Genomic DNA, 20,743 nt, shown 5'->3' with positions numbered 1-20,743 from the left:
TTCACCCTTTTCCCAACCACATCTCCTCTCTCCACCGCCTCCACCTTATACTCTCGCCACAAGTGTGCCGTCTCCTCTACCAGCGTCACCTCCTTTCATTCATACACACAACATTATGAAATTCTCTCCGTCTTTCCCTCCCTCTCTCACTTCCTCGGTAAACAGAGCGACAGGCCGGCACGACCACTGTTCTGCTCTGTCGCCGTAGCGACGCCTCGCCGGGGTTTGAGAGCACAGCGGGGGAATGAGCCGTCCTTGGAGATCAAGCTCACGCTCGGCCCAGACGAGGGAGGGTTGTAAGGGGGGTGGCGGCGTGTAGGACGCACGGGGCCAGGGCAAAGCCAACGGAGCTTAAATGATGTCTCCATCGCACCTGACATCACATTCATTACTTCTGTCCATCTCACTCTTTTGCTCCAACTGTACTTGTCAGTGTAGAACAATGGAGGTCAGGAGAGGTACATGAAGTGATCAGTGACACTGTCTTGTGTGCTGAATATTCTACTATACTCCCTTCGGTCCTTTACCCACCTATGACGTTGAGGTGACCCGTCACCTCTTTGGAGCCAAAGCTGTTGGTGACCTCGCAGATGTAGTTGCCACTGTCCTCGAGCCTCAAGTCGGAGACGGTGAGGCCAGTGATGCGCCGCGTCCAGCGGGAGTCTGCAGGCAATGGCCGACCATCCTTCAGCCATCGGATGGTAGGGTTTGGGTATCCGGATGCGACGCAGGGCAGTTCCACGCTCTGCCCCACCTGCACCTCACCGGACTGAAAACTGTCCAGCACTGACGGGGTGGACTCCGTAGGGTCTGTAGGTGAAGCACATCACAGGGATTTATATTCATTGGAATCATCAGTACCAATTTTTAGATCCTTAAAGGAATATTTTGACATTTTGGGAAATACACTTATTTGCTTTCTTGCTGAGAGTTAGATGAGAAGATTGATAGCATTCTCATGTCTGTATGGTACATGGCTGTATGGAAGCCAGCCGCTATGTTGTGAGCTTTAGATGTGCTGGTAGGACAGTCTTTATGCTAAGCTAAGCTAACAATCTCCTGGCTCCAGCTTGATATTTACCGTACAGAGTGGTATCGATCTTCTCATCTAACTCTTGGCAAGAAATCAAATGAGCGTTTTTCCGAAAAAATCTTGAGCTATTCCTGAAAAACTTAAACCTAAATCTCTACTATGAGTGGAAATGGTAACTTTATGTTGCGTACCCATAACAGAGAGCCTGGCTCCATTGCTCTGGCGAGTTTCTCCGCTGTACTTGTGCTTTGTGATGCAGCGGTAGGTGGACAGAGCATCTTCCTTCTGCACTTCTGAGATATACAGAGCGCCAGTTGAGGTCAGGAAGAAACGGTTACCTGTGGAAAGGACAGCAGAGAGGGAACAGGTAGGAGAGGGGAGAAAGATACGTTAGTCAGCACATTTGAATAGCAAATTATAACGAAGGCACACAAAATGATTTGCATGTAAAGCATTGCGAGGGTTTAAGGATAGAGGGTGTCGTATGCTGTACAGATTGTAAAGTCATTTGGAGGATTGTGATTTTGTAATGATGGATTATCTAATTTTTTGTTGTCCACTATGGGGCTTTGTTCACTTTCTGGTCTTCTCTATGTTTTCTATAATATCGGCCTATGTCTAAAAAGTTAAGGCTTCTTACCATAAACTGCATTTAAGAAGTGAACATAGTCACCTTGAGGTCACCCATTGGGAGTGGACTGTCGCTTTGAAGCATTGTGTTTTGCATTTTGGCCGCATTATGCGTAATATTTTTCTTACACCCCTAACACAAATACACAAGTCTACACAAATAGTAGATGCTCGCATGTCTTTTTGAGTTTTATTCACTATTTTTGACACATTTAGACCGCTCTTGATCCTCAAGATCTTCTGAATTCAATTTATTCATCATTTTTCATTTCTATATGTTTGCAATTGCCGAATAAGAGCAAGCAAAGCAAAGAAAAACTGCTGTTGGGTGAGGGAAAGGTCGTGTTAGATGTGTGCTGCTTTTGAAGTAGATGAGATGCCAACCTCTCCATCATGAGGCCCTCTTGACAAACCTTGAGCACATTTTTTTTTTTTTAGAGAAATCGCTTCATTTCAGAAGAAAGAAAAAGCAGGACTATATACATGTCTTCAAAAGGCACAACCACAGCACTTTGGTGAACACATGGGAGCTTTTAACTTACTCTGTCCCATCCATCTAGTGAGATATACACAATGGAAAAAAGACCGATGAGGGGGAAGAGAAAGAGAGAAGAGAGAGGGGAGTTATTGTAGGTGTTAATAATTGATGCGTCTCTGTGTGTTATGGTAACAGCAGATTAGTGTCATTTTCATTTCACATCAGTGACTGCTTGGTCTGCCTCTGATTTATCTGCATGTCAATAGAGACAGCATGTGTGTATGTGAGAGAGAAGAAGAAGAGATGGAGGGAGAAGAGACGAGGAGAGTGTATTTCGCTGTTTGATTCTTTCCGCTTCTCTGACTCTTTTTGTATTCTGTTCCCCCAAAGGGTTATTTTAGACAGCGTGCACTTCAGAGTTTGTAGTAGATTGCAGATTGTTTGGTTATGCGAATGCTATTGCAGTTTGTGTGTATGTGTGAACATTCTGGCTGTTGTTTGCTGTACATGATGTTTCAGTGTCTCTTTGCAATGTTGACAAGAGAGGACTTGAGTAAAACACAGGTGCATTGAATAGTTGAATACGGGAAATATGCACCGCACACACAAACACTCACACACACCTCCGAGTAATAGGTCAGCACCGAGTCACAGCAAATTTATTCTGAAACACTTAGGGTGCTAGCTGTTAGATGTGTTTAATTGTTGATGAAAAGAGGCTGCTGTAGTGTGAAAACTTCAGTATTTGAGCTACAGTTTTGGTTGGTTTTCATTTTGTTCTTAAATTAACATTTTTCAGTCAATACCGGTAGTTAATAATCAGATTTTCCCAGTTCTTGGTCCTGTGTTTTGATTGACAAAATGCATGTTTATTGTTGGATATGTACGCGTTTCTGCATGTATGCATGTAAAAATGTCAATGCAGCGTGTCTGAGTATCAATGAACATGTGTAGATCTGAATGTGTAAGTGTCAGTAACCAAGCTTGTGTATGTGTATGTGTGTGTGTGTGTGATTGTGTGTGTGTGTGTGTGTGTGATTGTGTGTGTGTGTGTGTGTGTGTGTGTGTGTGTGTGTGTGTGTGTGTGTGTGTGTGTGTGTGTGTGTGTGTGTGTGTGTGTGTGTCCTGCCACAATGTGAGCAACAACAATCGATGCATTTTATAGCTGCACAACTCCATCCAAAAGAGATTTATTAAAACAGAGAGGACTGGCCTGGCTCCCTGCCACACACACACACACACACACACACACACACACACACACACACACAAGCACACGCACACAGGCTCTATCACTCTAACAAGACTGAAATGTGAAGAAGACCGAAGGCGTTACTTCTTGTGTCAAAGCTGACAAGTATTTGACTGACTAAACAAAATGTGCATTATTCCAAATTACAGGAGGGCTTTTCATTCATTTATCATCCATTAATCTGTTGCATATTTTTCATACTATTCTATAAGGATGAGACGATACACCCATCTCCCGATTTGATACTTTCACGATACTTGGGTGCCGACTCGATATGTATTGTGATTGTACAATATTGCGATTCGATATTACGATTTATTGCGATTTTTGTTAACTTTTTTAAACACTAGACCCTGGGAAAAATAATACACTTCTAGGGACTTTTATTTTGTAAAATATCTAAATGAATACAGTAAAAATGTTTGATTTTCAGCATGTATGTAGTCAGAGATGTCTTGAAGTCAAATTTATCAGTCATTGTCAGGCATTATTCATTAATACATTTCCCTCACAAATCAGTGGTATTTTTATTTTACATGACATGTAATATTTTCAAGTACTTGTGAATATAATCATCAATGTATTTTGTATATACTGTTCCTTTTGTTAACACCTTATTTTGAAAACCGGACATAGTCACATGTGTATGCTCATACGCTAACTTCGCCAAGGCCATTGCTAGCTTTCCCCATCATCTCCGTTCTCTTTATACATCCATGGTCAGCTCCATCGGAGCCGTTTGAATGCATTTAACATAAATGTCAGTATATGGGTGCTCTACAGTTGTAGCGTCGGCTGATTTGACCACAGAGATGAGAGTGACGGCTGGCTTGACTGCACATTACGATACAATAACGTGTCCTGTCCATGACAGAGTTAGTGTGCAGCTTTAGCCGTTATGTCTAGCTCTGCTTTTCCTGGCAATGAAAAGCCAAAGTGTTTCCATACTTTACTGTAAGTGTAGTGTTTACCACGTTAGATTTAACATATGAGGGTGCAGGTCGTATCCACGCAGACCCTCCGCCGTTTTCTGCTTTGTTGATTCGGCTCACTGCGGCCGGCTGAGTTTTGTTTTGGTGACGGATATGGAACGGATAGCGGTAACTTCCTTCTACCTCCATATAGACTCAAAAGAAGCAAATATATAGATTCTGGCATTTCAAAATCAATTTCAAAATCGTAAAAAAAAGAAGTCTATAAAAGACTCAAATAAAAGACTAGAATATCTGTGTGCGTGTGTGTGTGTGTGTGTGTGTGTGTGTGTGTGTGTGTGTGTGTGTGTGTGTGTGTGTGTGTGTGTGTGTGTGTGTGCGCGTGTGTGTAAGTGGGCTGTCAGATTTCTGAATATATATATATACACACTTATAACTGTCGGCCTATGCAACTGCATGCGTACTGTATGTGAAAGTTCACACACATGTGTTTTCATGTGAGTCAGACTGTTGTGCTGAGCGCTAAGCGACGTAAGCTGTAATTTCCGAGCCTGCCCTTTTGTTCCAACCTGCGTATTAAGCCTTACAGGATAATATGCACTTGGCGAGTAGAACCCTGTATAACACACTGCTACACCCTGTCACAACATGCCTGGAGAGAGGAAGACGGACCAGAAGGGGGTGGAGAGGGGAGAGAGTGGGGGGCAGAGAGAGAAATTCAGAGATGGTTAAGAATGGAGAGAAAAGAGAGTGGTGCTGGGGACATTAAGCTTATCAATGCTGGTTTTAAAGGAAACCCTATTTTATATTCTTATTTCTTCTGAATAATCAATTCATTGTTAAGTCCATAAAATGTCAGAAAAGTGTGTGTAGTGTGCATCACAGTTTCCCAGAGTCTAAGATGACATCTTCCAATGTTTAGCATTATACAAAGCATGATGGTAAGTGTAGTAGGCTACTGCAACTCAAAAGGGCTGGGAAATATGACGATATATATCGTCAAAACTATATAAAAATGTCTATTGTATATATTTTTCTATTTCCATCGCAGTATAGGCTAGGCCTATATTTATTTCTTTGTTTCTCTATAATTTCACTTAAAAACTATTATGTTTATTTTGCTCTCGAGTTCTTAAAATGAGGAAATACTCAATACTTTTTGTTTGTCAGGTATTTAATTCACACAAAAATAGGCTTTACCATGTGGTTATTTCATAGAGACTATTTATCTATTGACTTACCACAAAACATGCTATATCGTGATATATATCGTTATCGAAATATGAAATTACCTACAGTATATCGTGATAGAAGATTTTGGCCAACCCTTACTCAAAATATCCCAAATGAAGATAAGAAAAAGAAAGATGCAGGATTCAATGTAGACTAAGCTTTTCTTACACCATCAATACATTTTTGGCAATATTCAAGCATAAAATGTTCCATCAACATGGTTTCCATTTATCCATTAATATATATTCGCTGTGTGTTTAAAATCAACAAAAAATATCATAAATTGCAATAAAAAACATGCCAAAAGATGCATATCTGATAAAAATATAAAGGTATATGTCCAGCTACAGCATGTAGTGACAGAAAGTAAATAAACGGAGTTACGACCGAGCAAAAGCAGACAATGGTCAAAAGATCAATTATCAGAGAAGTTGATTTATTTTTGGATCAATTAATCATTTCAGCACTAGAGTGCTTATCAAGAGTGGCAAATGAAGTGATTCACGTCTCCATCTTCCCTTGACTGCTCTGAGATCGGCCTACTACTCGTCACTTCCTCCCTCCTCTACTCACTGCTGCTCTTTCTACCTGATATCTAATTTCTAGTCACCGCCTGCTCTCCTGCTGTCTGTGGAGATGTGACACACCTAAAACAGCGGAGAGGGTGCAGGCGGCGATGGAGGGAGGCAGAGGAAGGGGCTGACCCTACAGGGAGGAGGACGGCAGATGGAGATTGATGGAGGGAGAGATAGGGAGATAAAGAGAAACATGCCGTTGGGAGTGACAGAGGAGGGGGTGAGAGTGAGAGGGATGAGGGGCCTGCAGGCCTGAGAGCCACACATGGGTAAAAACAATTCCTCTACGTCTCTCTCCATCTCCCTTTCTCTCCCTCTCTCTTTCTCCCCTCGCAAGCCTCTCCTTGTGGGAGAGAAGATCAATTCTCGTCTAGTCTGCCTACGCCTCCAGGAGTTTGTTGTTGTTGAGTGTGTGTATGTATGTATGTATGCGCTTCTGTGTCTGCTTTTTTTTTTTTTTTTGCTGTGGGAGGCAGGATGAGTTTTTTTGAGGTCTATCCCACACCCAGGGGAGGCGCAAAATACCCTCACTTCCTCCTTAACTCCCAGCCCTTTCCTCCCCTTCCCCTTCTTTTGCTCTTTTTTTCAATCTGCGTGACATCTATTCACCATTCCCCGTCCTCCAGCCTCCCCTCTGCCCTCTACCTCTTTCTGTCTCTGTCTTTTTCCCTTCTAGTCTCCTCTTCCTCCTCTTTCAGGGGGGTCTGTAAGTAATGGAATCAGTTCAGCTGATCAGCCTGAGGCAGGAAGTCAAGCCAAGTGCAGAGTGAAGCTGCTGCTGCTGGATCTCTCTGTATGTGTGTGTGCACGTATGCCAGAAATTCCACAGACAGACATGCAAATAACGAGACAGGAAGGGGGAGAGAGACGGACACAATGAAAAAAAAAAAAAAGGATTAGGGAGCCCTGGAGCATCGCTTGTCTTCCCCCAAAGTTCCCCCAGAGAGAGGACACCCCTCTTCTTAGAGATAGGCGGGGGAGTCAGAAGAGGGGAAGGGCAGGTGAGATGGAGGAGGAGGTAAAAAAAAAAAAGATGGAGGCAGAAGATGAAGGGATGCAGGAAAGGCGCAGCTAAATATATCCCATTATAGTATATGGCTGCCATCTTCAACAAATCATCATCAAACAGGGAGGGGAGGAAAAAGAATAGCAACATAAAGAGCAAAACAATGAGAAGATGATAATGTTAATGTGGGAATGCTGTAGGCACCAGGGAGGCTGGGAGGAGAGGAGGATCAGATCAGACAGGAAAGAAAGATAAAAAAAAAAAAACTAAGAAAAGATATACATATTTTGAGATGCTGGCTAGAGAAGAGAAAGAGACAGAAATAGATAAAACAGTGAGGGAAAGCGAGAAAGAGTGATATCGGAAAGAGAAACAGAGCGAGAGAGGAAATGGCGTAAGTAAAGGGGGTTTGTTCTTGGTGCTGCCATGCAAATGAAGGCGGCGCTGCAGCAATGCTAACTAACAGCAATTCACACTGTTGGACTCATCACTTATTAATGCTCTACGGCTCTCCCCCCCCCCCCCCACCACCTCCCTCCCATCTCTTTCTCTCTCCCTCTCTTTACCCATTCCTCTCTCCCCTGCTCTAGCCAGGATCTCTCGTTTTTCGTTCGCTCTCTCGCTCGCTGTTGCTAGGGCCCGTGCACTCACGTGACAACAGCTGGGTAGGGGGCGCTGCGGTGGCACACAGCGACATGTGCAAGTGTGCGTTTCATGTGTGCTTTGCGTGCGTGTGTGCGACAGAGTACCCTTCATTAGAGGTAAAAAAAACGGAATCAGCCATTTAAATGATGGCAATGGAGATCAGAGGAGAGGAGAGGAAACTGCTGAATGGATCTGTAACTGGTTCACAGGCCCGGACTATAGGCCACAGAGGAGCTCCGCACATCTCTCCGAGCATCATGTCACTTTATTTTTCACAAAAAAACACACGCTGAAGACTGTCACGACCATTATTGTCAAGGTTTGCCTTTCAGATTTTAAGGTTAAACGGACCACGGGCTCGGTACAATACAGACTTCTCTCACAAATGCATGCACACACATATCACACTCACAATCTGTCTCACCATCTACACATTCTTCCTCCCACTGTCTCACAATCCACGTTCGCAGAGTGCACTCAACAAATTGTGAGTATGTGTTTGTGCAGAGCATCCTCTCTACAGGATGCCACAGCGATGAGCAGACAGTGGAGTACACCTACACATTCCTTATTTATTCTCCTCCTCTTGATTCAACTTTTCATTTCTGCTTTTCTTCTCCTTTCCTGCCACTGTGTCTCTATCTATCCCCTTATCGTTACATGGCTAATTTTACTAGCTCTGTCTCTCTCTCTCTCTCTCTCACACACACATAACGTGTCCCACATTCTGCAGTGGAAATGAAAGATGTGAGTCCACATCTGAGCATGTGTGAGGCATTTAGGGCGTTTGAGTGTGTGTTTCAGGATGATTTAGAATCAAATAGATAATGAATTAGGGATTTCTGTTTTTCAGTGTTTTAAAACTCTACAGTATATAAGCTGTAGGGACAAAGTGCAACAAATTCCTCTGTCGTTTCCGACAATTTTGTAACAGACAACAACTCAGCATCACTGTGCTGAGAGAAATATCACAAAAAAAGGGCGAGACCTCAGTGAAATCACCGCTAGGCCCCTGTGCTTAGATGTGAAAGACCCATTAAGGGTGAATTTTTTTTTTTTGCTGCCGTTTATTCACAAAGGTTGCTGAAATCTACTGAAGAACAAGTTGGATATATACACACACACACACCACAAACTCATAATTTTATCATCTTCAAGCAAACATACTGAACTAAATGTCTTTAAATGGCAGTGTAACGTTGAATTCACACCAGAGCAGCGGCGAAGTGCAGCCTGCAGCGAGCTGCCATGCCATGACTGTGAAAAGCCTCGGCGGCAGCTCCCAAGCTCAGCCAGCTGCGGCCGTTTGATTCTGCAGCGAAGTGCGGCCAAACAAAAGTTGGGAAAAGTTGAACTTTTAGCGGCAAAGCGCGGCCAGAGAGTACCTGCAGCCAATCAGTAAACACATCCTATGACTCCTGTTACATGTTGATCTAGATTACAAATAATTTCTTCCAGAACTGAAACACAAGAATAAGCCTCCCGTCTGCAGACCAATGTAATAATTGCGGCGAGCCATGCTTCGCCGCTGCCTGGTGATCTACCAGTTCCCAGCAAGCTATGAATCACCACAAACAATATTAGTGCTACAATGGAATAGAGTTGAAGGATGTCGAAGGATGTTTAAATGATGGATTAGGGGCTGATACCATTAGAGTTATTGTACATCAATAGAGTTAAGCAAGATGCATCTACCTTAACTTTATTCATCAATTATTTATGCACCGCCTAGTCAGCAAACAGAGCTGCGTGTACAGCTAAGGATCTTGTAACAAGCTAGAAAACAAGCCATTATGAAAACCTACAGAAATACAGTACATATAACCCATGCTCATGAGAAGTGGTGCAGATAGGAGGAATGTTCAAGGTCTACAGCAGATCAGCACCGCAGACAGCTACAGCTTCAAATGTTCAGGAATACTGAAGGAGGAATAGCACCACGGACAGCTCTGCTGCTTCAGCCCAGAATAGGAAAACCTTCTTCTCGTCATACGGGTCTCAATGGTACAAAGGTCGGCACAATTAAGTATAGTGGATACTGTGGCAGAGTAATAAAATAGTAATGTGGCATATGGCCCAGTGCTACAGCACAGCCTACCAGCAGTCACTCAACTCCCTGAAAGAGACATTCAGTAACAGAGCACCTAACAGTGGTAAACAAGGTGGATGTATATGTGATGGGAAAATACGGTGTGACAGATACACCATATAACAAAAGGGCATAAATGTCAATCAAATGGTTAAGCAGCAAACAATCACAGGCTGGAGAAACCTTGCAAGCAGCCAAACATACAAAAGATCAGTGAAGTGCACAAAGCTACAGCAAGAGAGCACAAACAGTGACTTCTTTTTGTTTTAATCCAAAACAGTCATCCGGCAGTGTAGCTAGTATAATGTAACACGACGTTGGGCCAGGTTGGGGACAAGTTTCTTAGGTAGTCCCGACATATCAAGTGTGTAAAACAAACTAACTATCGTTGGTAAACTATGATCACAACATTGATTCTGTGGCGGACAGTTGTTCCCGCATATTTTGATGCTTCAAGATGCATGCATATGAAGTTCCAGTACAAATAAACTGCATCTATTGTATGTTGGCATTCCTCTACATGTCAGACATCCAGTCAAAAATAACAAAGAGAAAGATGTATACGTACATGTGGTATGTGCTAGAGTTGGGCGATATTGAAAATCCTGTACTAACAATATCGCTTTAAGAAATACTAAAACGATATACGATATTATCATCCAAAAACCTTCCCTCGTACAGTCTCGCCAGCATTGACGATAACGTTTATATTTTGTTGCCTTTGCAAAAGCCCTGATGATTGAGGGTTGATTGCTCACTGTGGTAGAGGTTTTGGTCCGCTTGCTCTTTGTGGATGGAGTTTGTGGCAGATTTGGGTATTCGGTTGGATGGTAAGTTTTAAGATGTGAGCGGTGAGATTTGTGGTGTTTCCATCTTTAGTCCCGAGTTGTTTATCGCACAGCTTATAAGTCACTTCACTCACATTCTCTGGCTCTCCTTTTTCGTTTGGTTTAAAACCACAGAATCGCTAAATAGGCTTATTTGCATTCTTTTCTGCTGGAGTTAGGGCTACATGGGTAATTACGTACAGCGTCGATGTATGCTTGCATGTTATAATTTTTTTGATACAATACAACAATGCGGCGCAGCATGGAGAAAGCAAGAGAAAAAGAGACTGAATATAGCACAGTGTTGCATATTCGAATATTGTTCTGTTATTGCAGCCAACCAATATCATGTTGAACGATAATCTCATCATATCGCCCAACCCTAGTATGTACAGTACAATTTTTAACAGAATGTTTTAGAAATGTTTTGCTCATTTTTTTCCCACCTCATCGCCTTCAAGGACAAACATTGCATGTCATGGATAAAAGAGACATTTTTACCACCTATCACTTCTTAGATTTTTATGTTTTTATGTTATGCGTTCACTGGACTAAACTGTCTTACGAGAGTTACCAGTTCCTTACTACAACCATCCACTGAAATACTAATAATTCTAATAATTAAGCCTATGCAGTTTGAAACTATTATGATCTTTGTATTCTCCCCAACGATAATAGCTTGTATGAGCCTGAGGACACGAGGACTGGAAACCAGTGGTTTGTTTTAACCGTAACCTTCATTCAGGCTTTGCCAGTCCCAAATTCATCAACTCTGCCTCAGCTGATGAGCACCATTTTACAGCGAGGTACATCATAAAACATGCAGTAAAATCAATGCTGATTTGCATAACAACGGCATGTGGTCACGCCAAAACGCCTGTATGCAAAAATGATATTCAAAAAAAATCACATGGGTTCCTTCAATAGTGAACAGGTAACGAGTGAGAAAGAATGAAAGGAGTCACTCCTGATTCCTCCTGATTCCTCCTGCTCCTCCACTCCTCCCCTGGCTAATTCATTTGATAATTACCAAGGGCCCATTATGGCTGATTCAAGGAGGCACTGGGAAGGCCTACTAAAAGCTATTTCATTTGAGCTGCTCGTACTGTATCTAAGCGCCCTCCTTGCGTCATACACACACACACACACACACACACACACACGCACGCACACACACTATATAAAACATGACTTGTTCAACTGTGAGTCCATTCAGCTTCCAACATGTAATTAACACCCTCACCCCACCTTCACTCACATCTAGAGGCATGACATGGTTGTGTGTGTGTCTAAAGCATGTGCGCACATGCATGTTCACCAGTGCATACATGCATGTCTGTGTGTGTAGGGGGCTGGAAGGTGGGCAGGGGTGAAGGATAATAAAGATTGGATTCTAATAAAATGCTCTCATCCTCCTAAATTCCGCTCCTGCCCTCTCCCCCCTACCTGCCATATTAACACCCCCATTACAAGGGCAGATGAATGAAAATGAACAGAGCTGTGGTGTGATTCCCCGAGTGTCAAATCAATACCGCTCCCCTCCTCCTCGGTTCCTCTCCCGCCTCCCAACCCGCCCTCTCTCCCCTCATCCTTTTCTCTGCTGCTATAATTTTCCTATTCTCCTCTCCTCTGTTGGGTCTGAAGAATTGACATGTGTTTGACAAAGGGAAATCTACACCTAGCGACAATAGGCTCTCTCCCAATCTGAGCCCCGCTCTCTCTCTCTCTCTCTCTCTCTCTCTAGTATGAAATGAATGACGCTTGCTCCTCTCTATTCACATTCAAAGTAGTCTATAATAGTTAAGTGCTACTGAGAACAAGCCAGACATAGAAAGAGCCACAGGAACGTTATATTACTGCCACTTTCTTTGACTCAACCAGAAACAAAAGCTTGCTTAAGGACTAGGAAGAGGTTATGTCAAAACAACAGGAGAAGGTTAATAAAGGAGCGTTTCAGTGTCTCTCTATGAGGGCAGGACACACACAGTTACCAGAGGCAGAATAATTGAAGAGGAAACGCAGATACACACTCGGCCTATTCTTATCTCTCTACAAGTGTTTCAGTTTTTCAGCCCCAACCCTTGACCTTCTCATCCTCCTCTCCTGCCTTGTTCCGTCTGTTTACCAGGTTCAATATGATGCAGTGATCTGAGGATAGGTATGCAGAGGACTAATGCACTCATTAAAAAGGCATGCTTCACCGTCAAATGCCAGCTGCCGCCCTCCCCAACACCACCACCACCACCACCACCACCACCACCACCACCACCACCATCACGTCTCCTGTTTTCTTTGTCTTTCCCTATCTCAATATCTGTTTCCTTGGTTTCTCTGTTCTCTACCTCCGTCTCTCTTCCTGCTGCTGTCTCTCTGTTTCTCTTTCTATATCTGTTGTTAGAAGGTGACACCCCGTACACCCACACACCCCTCACCCTCTCCGAGCAACTCATGCTTGAGACTAGAGAGAGAGAGGAAGAAGAAAAACAAATAAAGGAAATGGAAAAATGCACTCATCCAAACCAAAAGAAATAGAAAAGAAGGAGAAATCTGATAATCTGTCTGTTTTCATCATCAGCCCACTCCCCATGTCTTCTTCTTCATCTCGGTCGCTCCCTCTGTAATGGTTAAAGGCCTCTGCCATACTTAAGCAGCCTTAATTGGAATGGCCATAAATATTCAAGCAGCAAGATGGAGGCAGGGGTGGATGGAGAGAAAATGGATAGAAAAGTGGAAAGATACTAAAATAAGAGCAGCGAAGTGACACAAAAGCACCCCGTTGTCCCCACATTGTTTTCATGTTTTTCTTTTCTGTTCAACTGAAAAACGCGGACAAAATTATACTCTGACATTTTAAAACTGAGGAGAAAATATTAATAGAGTAAGGTCTTCATTACAGTAAGATTTAAGGTTTTCACTGTGTTTTTTTTAACACATTAAGTTCATTTTCAGGGGTAGAAAAAGAGTGCTTCCAACTTAAGTAGAAGTACCGTTTCTCTATTAAAATTATGTTCTGTATTTCAGAGTGCGCACACAAACACACTACCAAAATGCAATTCCATTTGGTCACTGACAATGACACACATATACAAACAACACGTACCCCAGACTTGTCAACATGCGGTGCATTGTGTCGCTTTTGTCTTTAATTATTTAGACTCATAGATAATAGATAGAGACATGCTCGCGAGTCATGAGAAGGCTAACGGGACATATTTAATACATTATACACAAACACACACACCGCACATACACAGAGTTAAGTCTACCAAAGCGTGACCTTATTTCTGCTGTGGAAAACACAAAAACAACGGTGTGTGAGCAGTCTAATTTCACACACAGGTCGGTTTTGTGTTATTGTCATCCATTATGTAGAGGAAGACACGGCGAACGGGGAAAAAAGACCCATCTTCTGAAAGCAGCGTGTTGGCTTTCTGTTTAGCTGTTGAACCTGATTCCACCGTCTTACTGTGGCGAGTTAATGATACTGTGTAAACGCAGGTAGCTGCACACACACACAATGCTGCTGTTGGTGTGCATGACAGAGAGAGAGAGAGAGAGAGAGAGAGAGAGAGAGAGAGAGAGAGAGAGAGAGACGGCACACGTGTGATAAACTCTCACACAAATCAATAAAGCCTTGCCCTTTGTAAAGCCATGTTGTCCTCAGTGGGAGTACTACAGTGCCACAGCATGTAAGCAGCACCACGGTGACACATACTGAATCTCAGGGAGCAGGGGGGTCACCGGCGAGCGAGGCCCGTGTGCGGCTGAGTGCACCTTGCATGGCAGGCGGATGTGAGGAGCGAGGGAAGGAAGGAAGAAGAGGGGGGGGGTGGGAAGGTGGAGGGTGAAGGCCTGCGATTCTCCTACGCATTCCTTCCCCGGCTCCCCTCTCGCTCGTTCGCCTGCGCCACCGTCGTGATGATGCACCCTTGCCGCTGTTGCTGGGCATCTTGGCGACAGAGACCCAAAAGAGGATGAAGAGGAGGAGAAGGAGGAGGAGTTAAAAGCAATGAGGGATGATGGGAAGCAAAAGAGCTGCAGAGACAGATGTTTCAGATTGGAGTGGAGTAGTGGTGACACGCTAAAAGCGGGTCCCCCAGACGTTGCGGGGAGGCCTGAGGGGCCAGGAGTGCCCGAGGTACGTGCTTGGAGGAGGGGGGAGGGAAGGGGGAACCAAAGCAGCAGCAGCTCTCCCTACCTCCCTGCCTGGCTGTCTCTCTGTCTCTTCTGCCTCACTGCCCCCCTACACTCTGTCCCACTTTAGCCCAATGTCACTGCCAGAGCAAGGGGGAGGGGACATAAAAAAAAAGACAGAAAGAGGAGAGAAAAAGAAGGAAAGCAAAGAGGAACTAAAGGAGGAAAGACAGATTGAGGACTTGAAGAAAAAGAAAGATCCCAGAGAGGCTGATGATGATGATGAGGACACTGATGCTGGAGGGGAGCATAGGGAGTCCAGCTAAGGTGCCATTTCATGCTTTCATGTATCCAGATTTTATCTCTCTCTCTCTTCCTCTCTCACAATCCCGTGTCTGGGAATTCTTTTGTCTCCTTGTCACACAAACATACCGCACTCAGCATATGTAGAGTTACACAAGCAGTCAAGCACAAAGTCCCCATTGCAAATACATGTACTGTATGTGCAGGCACGCCTGTGTACACACACGGAGTGGCCAGTCAGCCGTGCTTTGTGGTCTTGTCAGCTGATCCAGCGTCCCATGGCATGGTGATGTGTGATTCTTGGAGATAACATGCTTAACAGTACAACAACCCAAACGGTTCAATAAACACCATGTTTCTTTCTACTTTGCTGGGCTTGGATACTGTTGAATTCATTAACTGTCCTATACAAGCCATTTACCGTTACAGATAGCTGTAGCCCACTGGACCATGGATGTATAAAGAGAAGTGTGTACAGCTTTGGACGCGCAGCCCCGTTCATTCCTATGAAAGTTGCTCAGTGGCGCATGATGCCAAAATGGCTCTACTTCCGACTGGAAAAGTACCCGGAACTTCCGTCGATCTTCCGCATCCATTGGGCCCATGGAGCAAGCGCAGTAGCGTCTGCTCGGTCACATGGCTCGGTCACAGGGTCACAGCGGTCATGCCGTCGTCATGGATGCTAACTCCGCCTCCCAGTCCTCACTCCAGCCTTGGTCTGGGTCTCATTCACATGAACGGAGGAAGGGAAATAACTCTGGATTCGGCTATTAGTGCTATTAGTAAATAAGGGCTATTAAAAAATTATTCGCTGAGTAACAGACATCTCTTTCCCAATATAAGTTTATGGGAAAAAGTCTTGTTGGGCCCAATGGCATCACGTGACGGACACGGAAGTTGTAGTACCGCCGTTTGGCCACTACGAAAATTGGGATCAACGACCGGCGCTCTTCCTGGGGACTTGCACTGGGCACACACAATTTAGTACTGGCCTGTACGCTATAGCAAGTAGTCATGATAAAAATTGTTTAATTTAGCATTACACTCCTATAACATTGTCAAACTCATGATGGACACTTTAAAAAAAAAAGAGAGATATTGTTTTTTTTTATGCCATGCATTCTTCTTCCTTGTCAAAAACTGCCGCCTACATTACCCACAATGCAATTCAACTACTGACAGTTTTGTCAGAGATAGAGACAGATTTTTTTCATTGTGTTTGGGGGTTACGGAGTGTAATGGATTTGTCACAATCAATGTACTGTAGCTCTCTCATTTTTGCCCTCAATTTCCCTTCGGGGATCAATAAAGTCCGTCCGTCCATCCATCCATCCATCCATCCATCCATCCATCCATCCATCCATTCCATCCATCCATCCATCCATCCATCCATCCATCCATCCATCCATCCATCCATCCATCCATCCATCCATCCATCCATCTATCTATCTATGTATGACAGAAGTTAAACCTACCTGCTTACAAACAAGTATCTTAGCTTTGGATTTACTCAAAGGTCGTGTGAATCAGATGGCGTACGGTGTACTGTAAGCCGAGGACGTATTTGCTGCTACTTGCCAGTGAGCAAGACAAAATTTGATCAAATACAGCTGTGATAAATTCATGTTATGAGCAACCTTGAGAACATGTGAGAACAACATTGGTCTTAAAGCACAGAGACATTCGTGACCCTGGATGAAGTTCTGGATGTACTCTGCAAAAATGTGATCTATTTAAGTCCCAAAAAAATAACAAATCAGGAAAAGAGGAGCAAATGAACCGAAAGAAAGAACATGCAAGACATATTAAATGAATTGACCTCTGAAAATAATTTACCTCTGAATGATTTAATCAGAAATTAAATGAATTGCTCTTCATGGCAATTGAGTGTTTGGCACATATTTAAATAAGAGAATTTAGCAAGAAGGACAAACATCCTGACACCTTGATGAGTTTTGAAGTGATTCTGTACATGGCCATTGAATGTAGGAACGTGTGATTACATTCTGGTAAGATTTGAAAAACAGCCTCCACGGTGAACTGAGAATCCGAAAACGGATGAAAATGGAGTAAATTCTTGACGAATTAAGGTAAATGGAGGCCACACAACTCGTGCAGTATAATTCCAGTCTTGTTTATCCAGTCAAAATGCTCACTACTTCAAGAATTCAAGGTAACACACGGTGAGTAATTAATAAATGGTCATTGTAAGGATGAAGTATTCCTTTAACCATGACCTAATAGGACAATAAAATCATTGCATCGTGCACTAGGAGAGAGTACAGCTTGAAGTGTAGCTTGAATTGCTGACTGAATACAGACTCATTGAGTACAGCGTGGTCAAACAAAAACCCAACACGGCTACCAAAAGAGGTTGTGCTCACATCATGAAACGGGGATACCGATCTAATAATCTACACTTCACAAAAGTCCATCCTAAACACATGGATCCATTCAACGTCTGAGTAATGTGTATCTAATGTCCATCCATCCAAACTTCAAAAGGCCACTCTGACAACTGCAAACTCGCCATACTAATGAAACTTTCAGACACCCCAAAATGTCTTTTTTTAAAGCCACAATTATGCTTTCAAAAGTTCAAGCAGGAAGACTGACATCATTCTAACTTCCTCATCCCACCAAGTCTCCTCCTCTCAGTTATTACGAGATGAACTCTGACCCTGGCTGAAGGACATTTAAACCACCTTATCCTCTATCTGTAATTGAAGAGAATGCCCCCTTATGAAGATTTTCCAGGCAAGAGCTCTGAACTGAAAAGGCTTTTCACCTAAATGAAATCAGTTTATAGGGTTACACCCTATAAACTGATTTAATATATAGGGTCAACACCAAAAGGTGAAAATAAAACTACACTTGTGTGTGTCTTCCCTGACTTACATTAAGTGCAAGAGCAGGGGACTACAGCACAGCAGCAAAATATATTACTTGATGCCAGAACAATCAACATCTAACTGATGCTATAATTGCATTTGTAAATTGTGCGAAAGAGTTATATTCTTCTCTGCATACTTCATCCCCCCATCCCCGTGTCTTTACTGCATCTGTCTCTCCCATCTTCCTGTCATCCTCAGCTCCTTAAATCTGGCCACTCCATCCTGTCCCATGCTCACATACATCAATCTCTTCCAGCTCAGAACAACTGCAGTTCAACCTTGTCATTTTTCTTTACCCCGCTTCACCTCGCACCTATCGACAGACCCACTAATGTCACTGGAGATACTTTAGGAGGAGCTCTCATGTCTTGAAATTCACCCACATCAGCACAACATTCATCATAGCTGAAGTTCTCTTGTTTCTGAACTTCTTCTCAATGCGAGAAGAGAGAGCATCATGACGCAAAATACACTCACAATGTGGTGTGAACATTTCCTTTCTTGCATTATTATCTTAATCACATTATAATTGTATTTTGCATGTTGAGGGATTGTTGGTTTGTCTGGGGATGTCTCCGGTTAATGATGGTCCAAACGCACCAGTGGATGAACTCTCTGGGTGCAGATACATATGGATCCAACCATGTAGAACGGGGCAGGGTAGCGTGAAAGAACCTTGGCAATCTCCTGGCCCCGTGCCCCCACGACTCTTACACACATCTAGGTTTTACAACAGCCCTCCCTCTCCATCCACTGTCCAATCCCTGTACGGTCCTCAACATCAAGAGTAGGAGGTCTCATCAAGGGCTGGCACTGAGATATGGCAGTTTGGCTAAAGGTGGCACAAGCCAAGGTCTTTCAGCATGTCTATAGTGTGGGTGCCACCATCTCTGCTTCATGATACAATTCCAACATATTATATTTGGATACAAGATCAGCGCAGACCATTTCTGTGTTTCAGTTTATAATGCAGTATGCAGAGTAGAGGCCATCTTATGAGGCTGCCTAGCTGTCTGCCTGCAGTGGAAGAAAAGGCAAGGCGTGCTGCTGTTGCTGCTGCTGCTGCTTGGTTTTAATGGGCCAGCAACTGAAGCTGAACCTCAAATCATCATAATGAGAGAGAATGAGATCCACATACGCAAGGGGGAGGAAGGGAAGGTAGATAAGGAAATCGGGTATAGAGAGAGAGAGAGAGAGAGAGAGAGAGAGAGAGAGAGAGAGAGAGAGAGAGAGAAGACGGGGGAGTCAAAGAAACAGAGGGGGGTGGAGAGAAAGGGAGCGATAAGGAGAGGGGAAAGAGGGGTGAGAAATGAGAGAGATTCCTCTGCATCTCTGATTTGCTTGGGTGATATTCATCAGAGCGACAGAGCGTAGGGGAGGAATAGACGGAGGGAGGCAGCAGCAAGAGAGGAGGAGGGAAAAGAGAGGAAGAAAAAGCAGAAGTATTTTTTTGTTTCTATAAGCCATTTGTTTTTATTAAGCTTCCCTGCCTGTCCTTGTAGCTGTTTCCCCGTGCTCTCCACTGGCTTGTATTTGTTTATGTTCGGTTACAGGGGCATGCCTATAGCGGTATTTACAAGCATAAAGCAAAGCGTTGCATTCAAAATGTCTAGATTTTATTTTTATGTCTTATGGTTTGACTACAGCGAAGAAAAGGGAGAGGATGCAGAATTTACCCTACCTGAATTCTACACTTTTATTTAAATTTAGTTTGAATTGGCCTTAAAGGTCTTATTGATAACATTTTTATGTTGATTAATATTTGTTTAAATAATACACCTATCCAGACTTTAGAAAGTATGGAATAAAGTATATTTCTTATAAAAAAGAATATTTTGAATTAATCATTTACAAAACGTTGGCAGGTCCAAAATGAATGTTTTGTTTATCTCTGTGGAAGATATCTGACGTTATGTTGGTATCGCATGGTATCTCTGGGTCGTCAGTTAGTGTGGAAAAAACAGTGAAATGGCTGAGATTGACAGTAAGCGACTGGCAACGACTTATTGTGAAGTGATTGCAATGGAGCGGGGGAGGGAGAATGCAGCATCTAGTGGCTGAATGTTAGGGCTCCATAATTAATAGAATATTAATCACGATCACGATTTTGGCTTCGCACAATTAAATGAACATGATGACAGTGAGATATTGACATTTAAAATGCGTGCTCCACTCATTGAAAATTCTCCTGCATAAATCAAACACTTCCTAAACTAACATCTAGAGATGCACCGTCAATCAGCAGCCGATCGACACCGGCCGGTTTTCAGTAGAGAGCTAAAGACCTCCATTATCCGAGGTTCCATTGAGATACATTATGATGCGTTCAAGCTCTGCTCAGTACAAATGAGTTTTGGGTGATGGTAAATTATAACGCTATCTTGATGCGTTCAAATGTAATCTTGTGTAATGTAGTTTTTGGCGGGAAACTTGAATAAATCCAGTTGTTTGAAGGAGATTTTTTCACATATTAGAGAGAGAATTATGACATGTTTAACTTCCTAACGCTAGCTCTAAGCAGCTTATAATATATCATCAAAACTACTGATGCCAAGATGTATTTTGATCAAAGCAAATATTTAAATACAAATACAATCATTTATTTACTAATAATTTATTATCCCTAATCTATAAATAATCATGATAAATAATTGTGATCTCCATATTGATCAAAATAATCGTGATTATCATTTTGGCCATAATCATACAGCC

The 20,743-nt window shown here is 43.1% G+C and overlaps 1 protein-coding gene across 4 annotated transcripts in view; it reads right to left on the bottom strand.

The window, feature by feature from the left end:
* The window catches only part of dscaml1 (Down syndrome cell adhesion molecule like 1), a 117,750-nt gene that overhangs the window by 43,999 nt on the left and 53,008 nt on the right, over positions 1-20,743 (bottom strand). For all 4 annotated transcript variants that reach the window (XR_012594737.1, XM_074642086.1, XM_074642085.1 and 1 more), the window contains exons 4-5: positions 1,225-1,371; positions 532-810 (exon numbers count right to left, since the gene is read on the bottom strand). Coding sequence is in view for 3 of the 4 variants with exons in the window: in XM_074642086.1 (XP_074498187.1) it covers positions 532-810; positions 1,225-1,371 (426 nt within the window). In the remaining variant the exon portion in view is untranslated. The remainder of the gene's footprint in view (positions 1-531; positions 811-1,224; positions 1,372-20,743) is intronic.

Source organism: Sebastes fasciatus, chromosome 7 (genome assembly GCF_043250625.1).
Source record: "Sebastes fasciatus isolate fSebFas1 chromosome 7, fSebFas1.pri, whole genome shotgun sequence".
Lineage (NCBI taxonomy): Eukaryota > Metazoa > Chordata > Actinopteri > Perciformes > Sebastidae > Sebastes > Sebastes fasciatus.
Note: the sequence above shows the minus strand (reverse complement) of the source record. Positions and strands in the feature narration are given on the sequence as shown.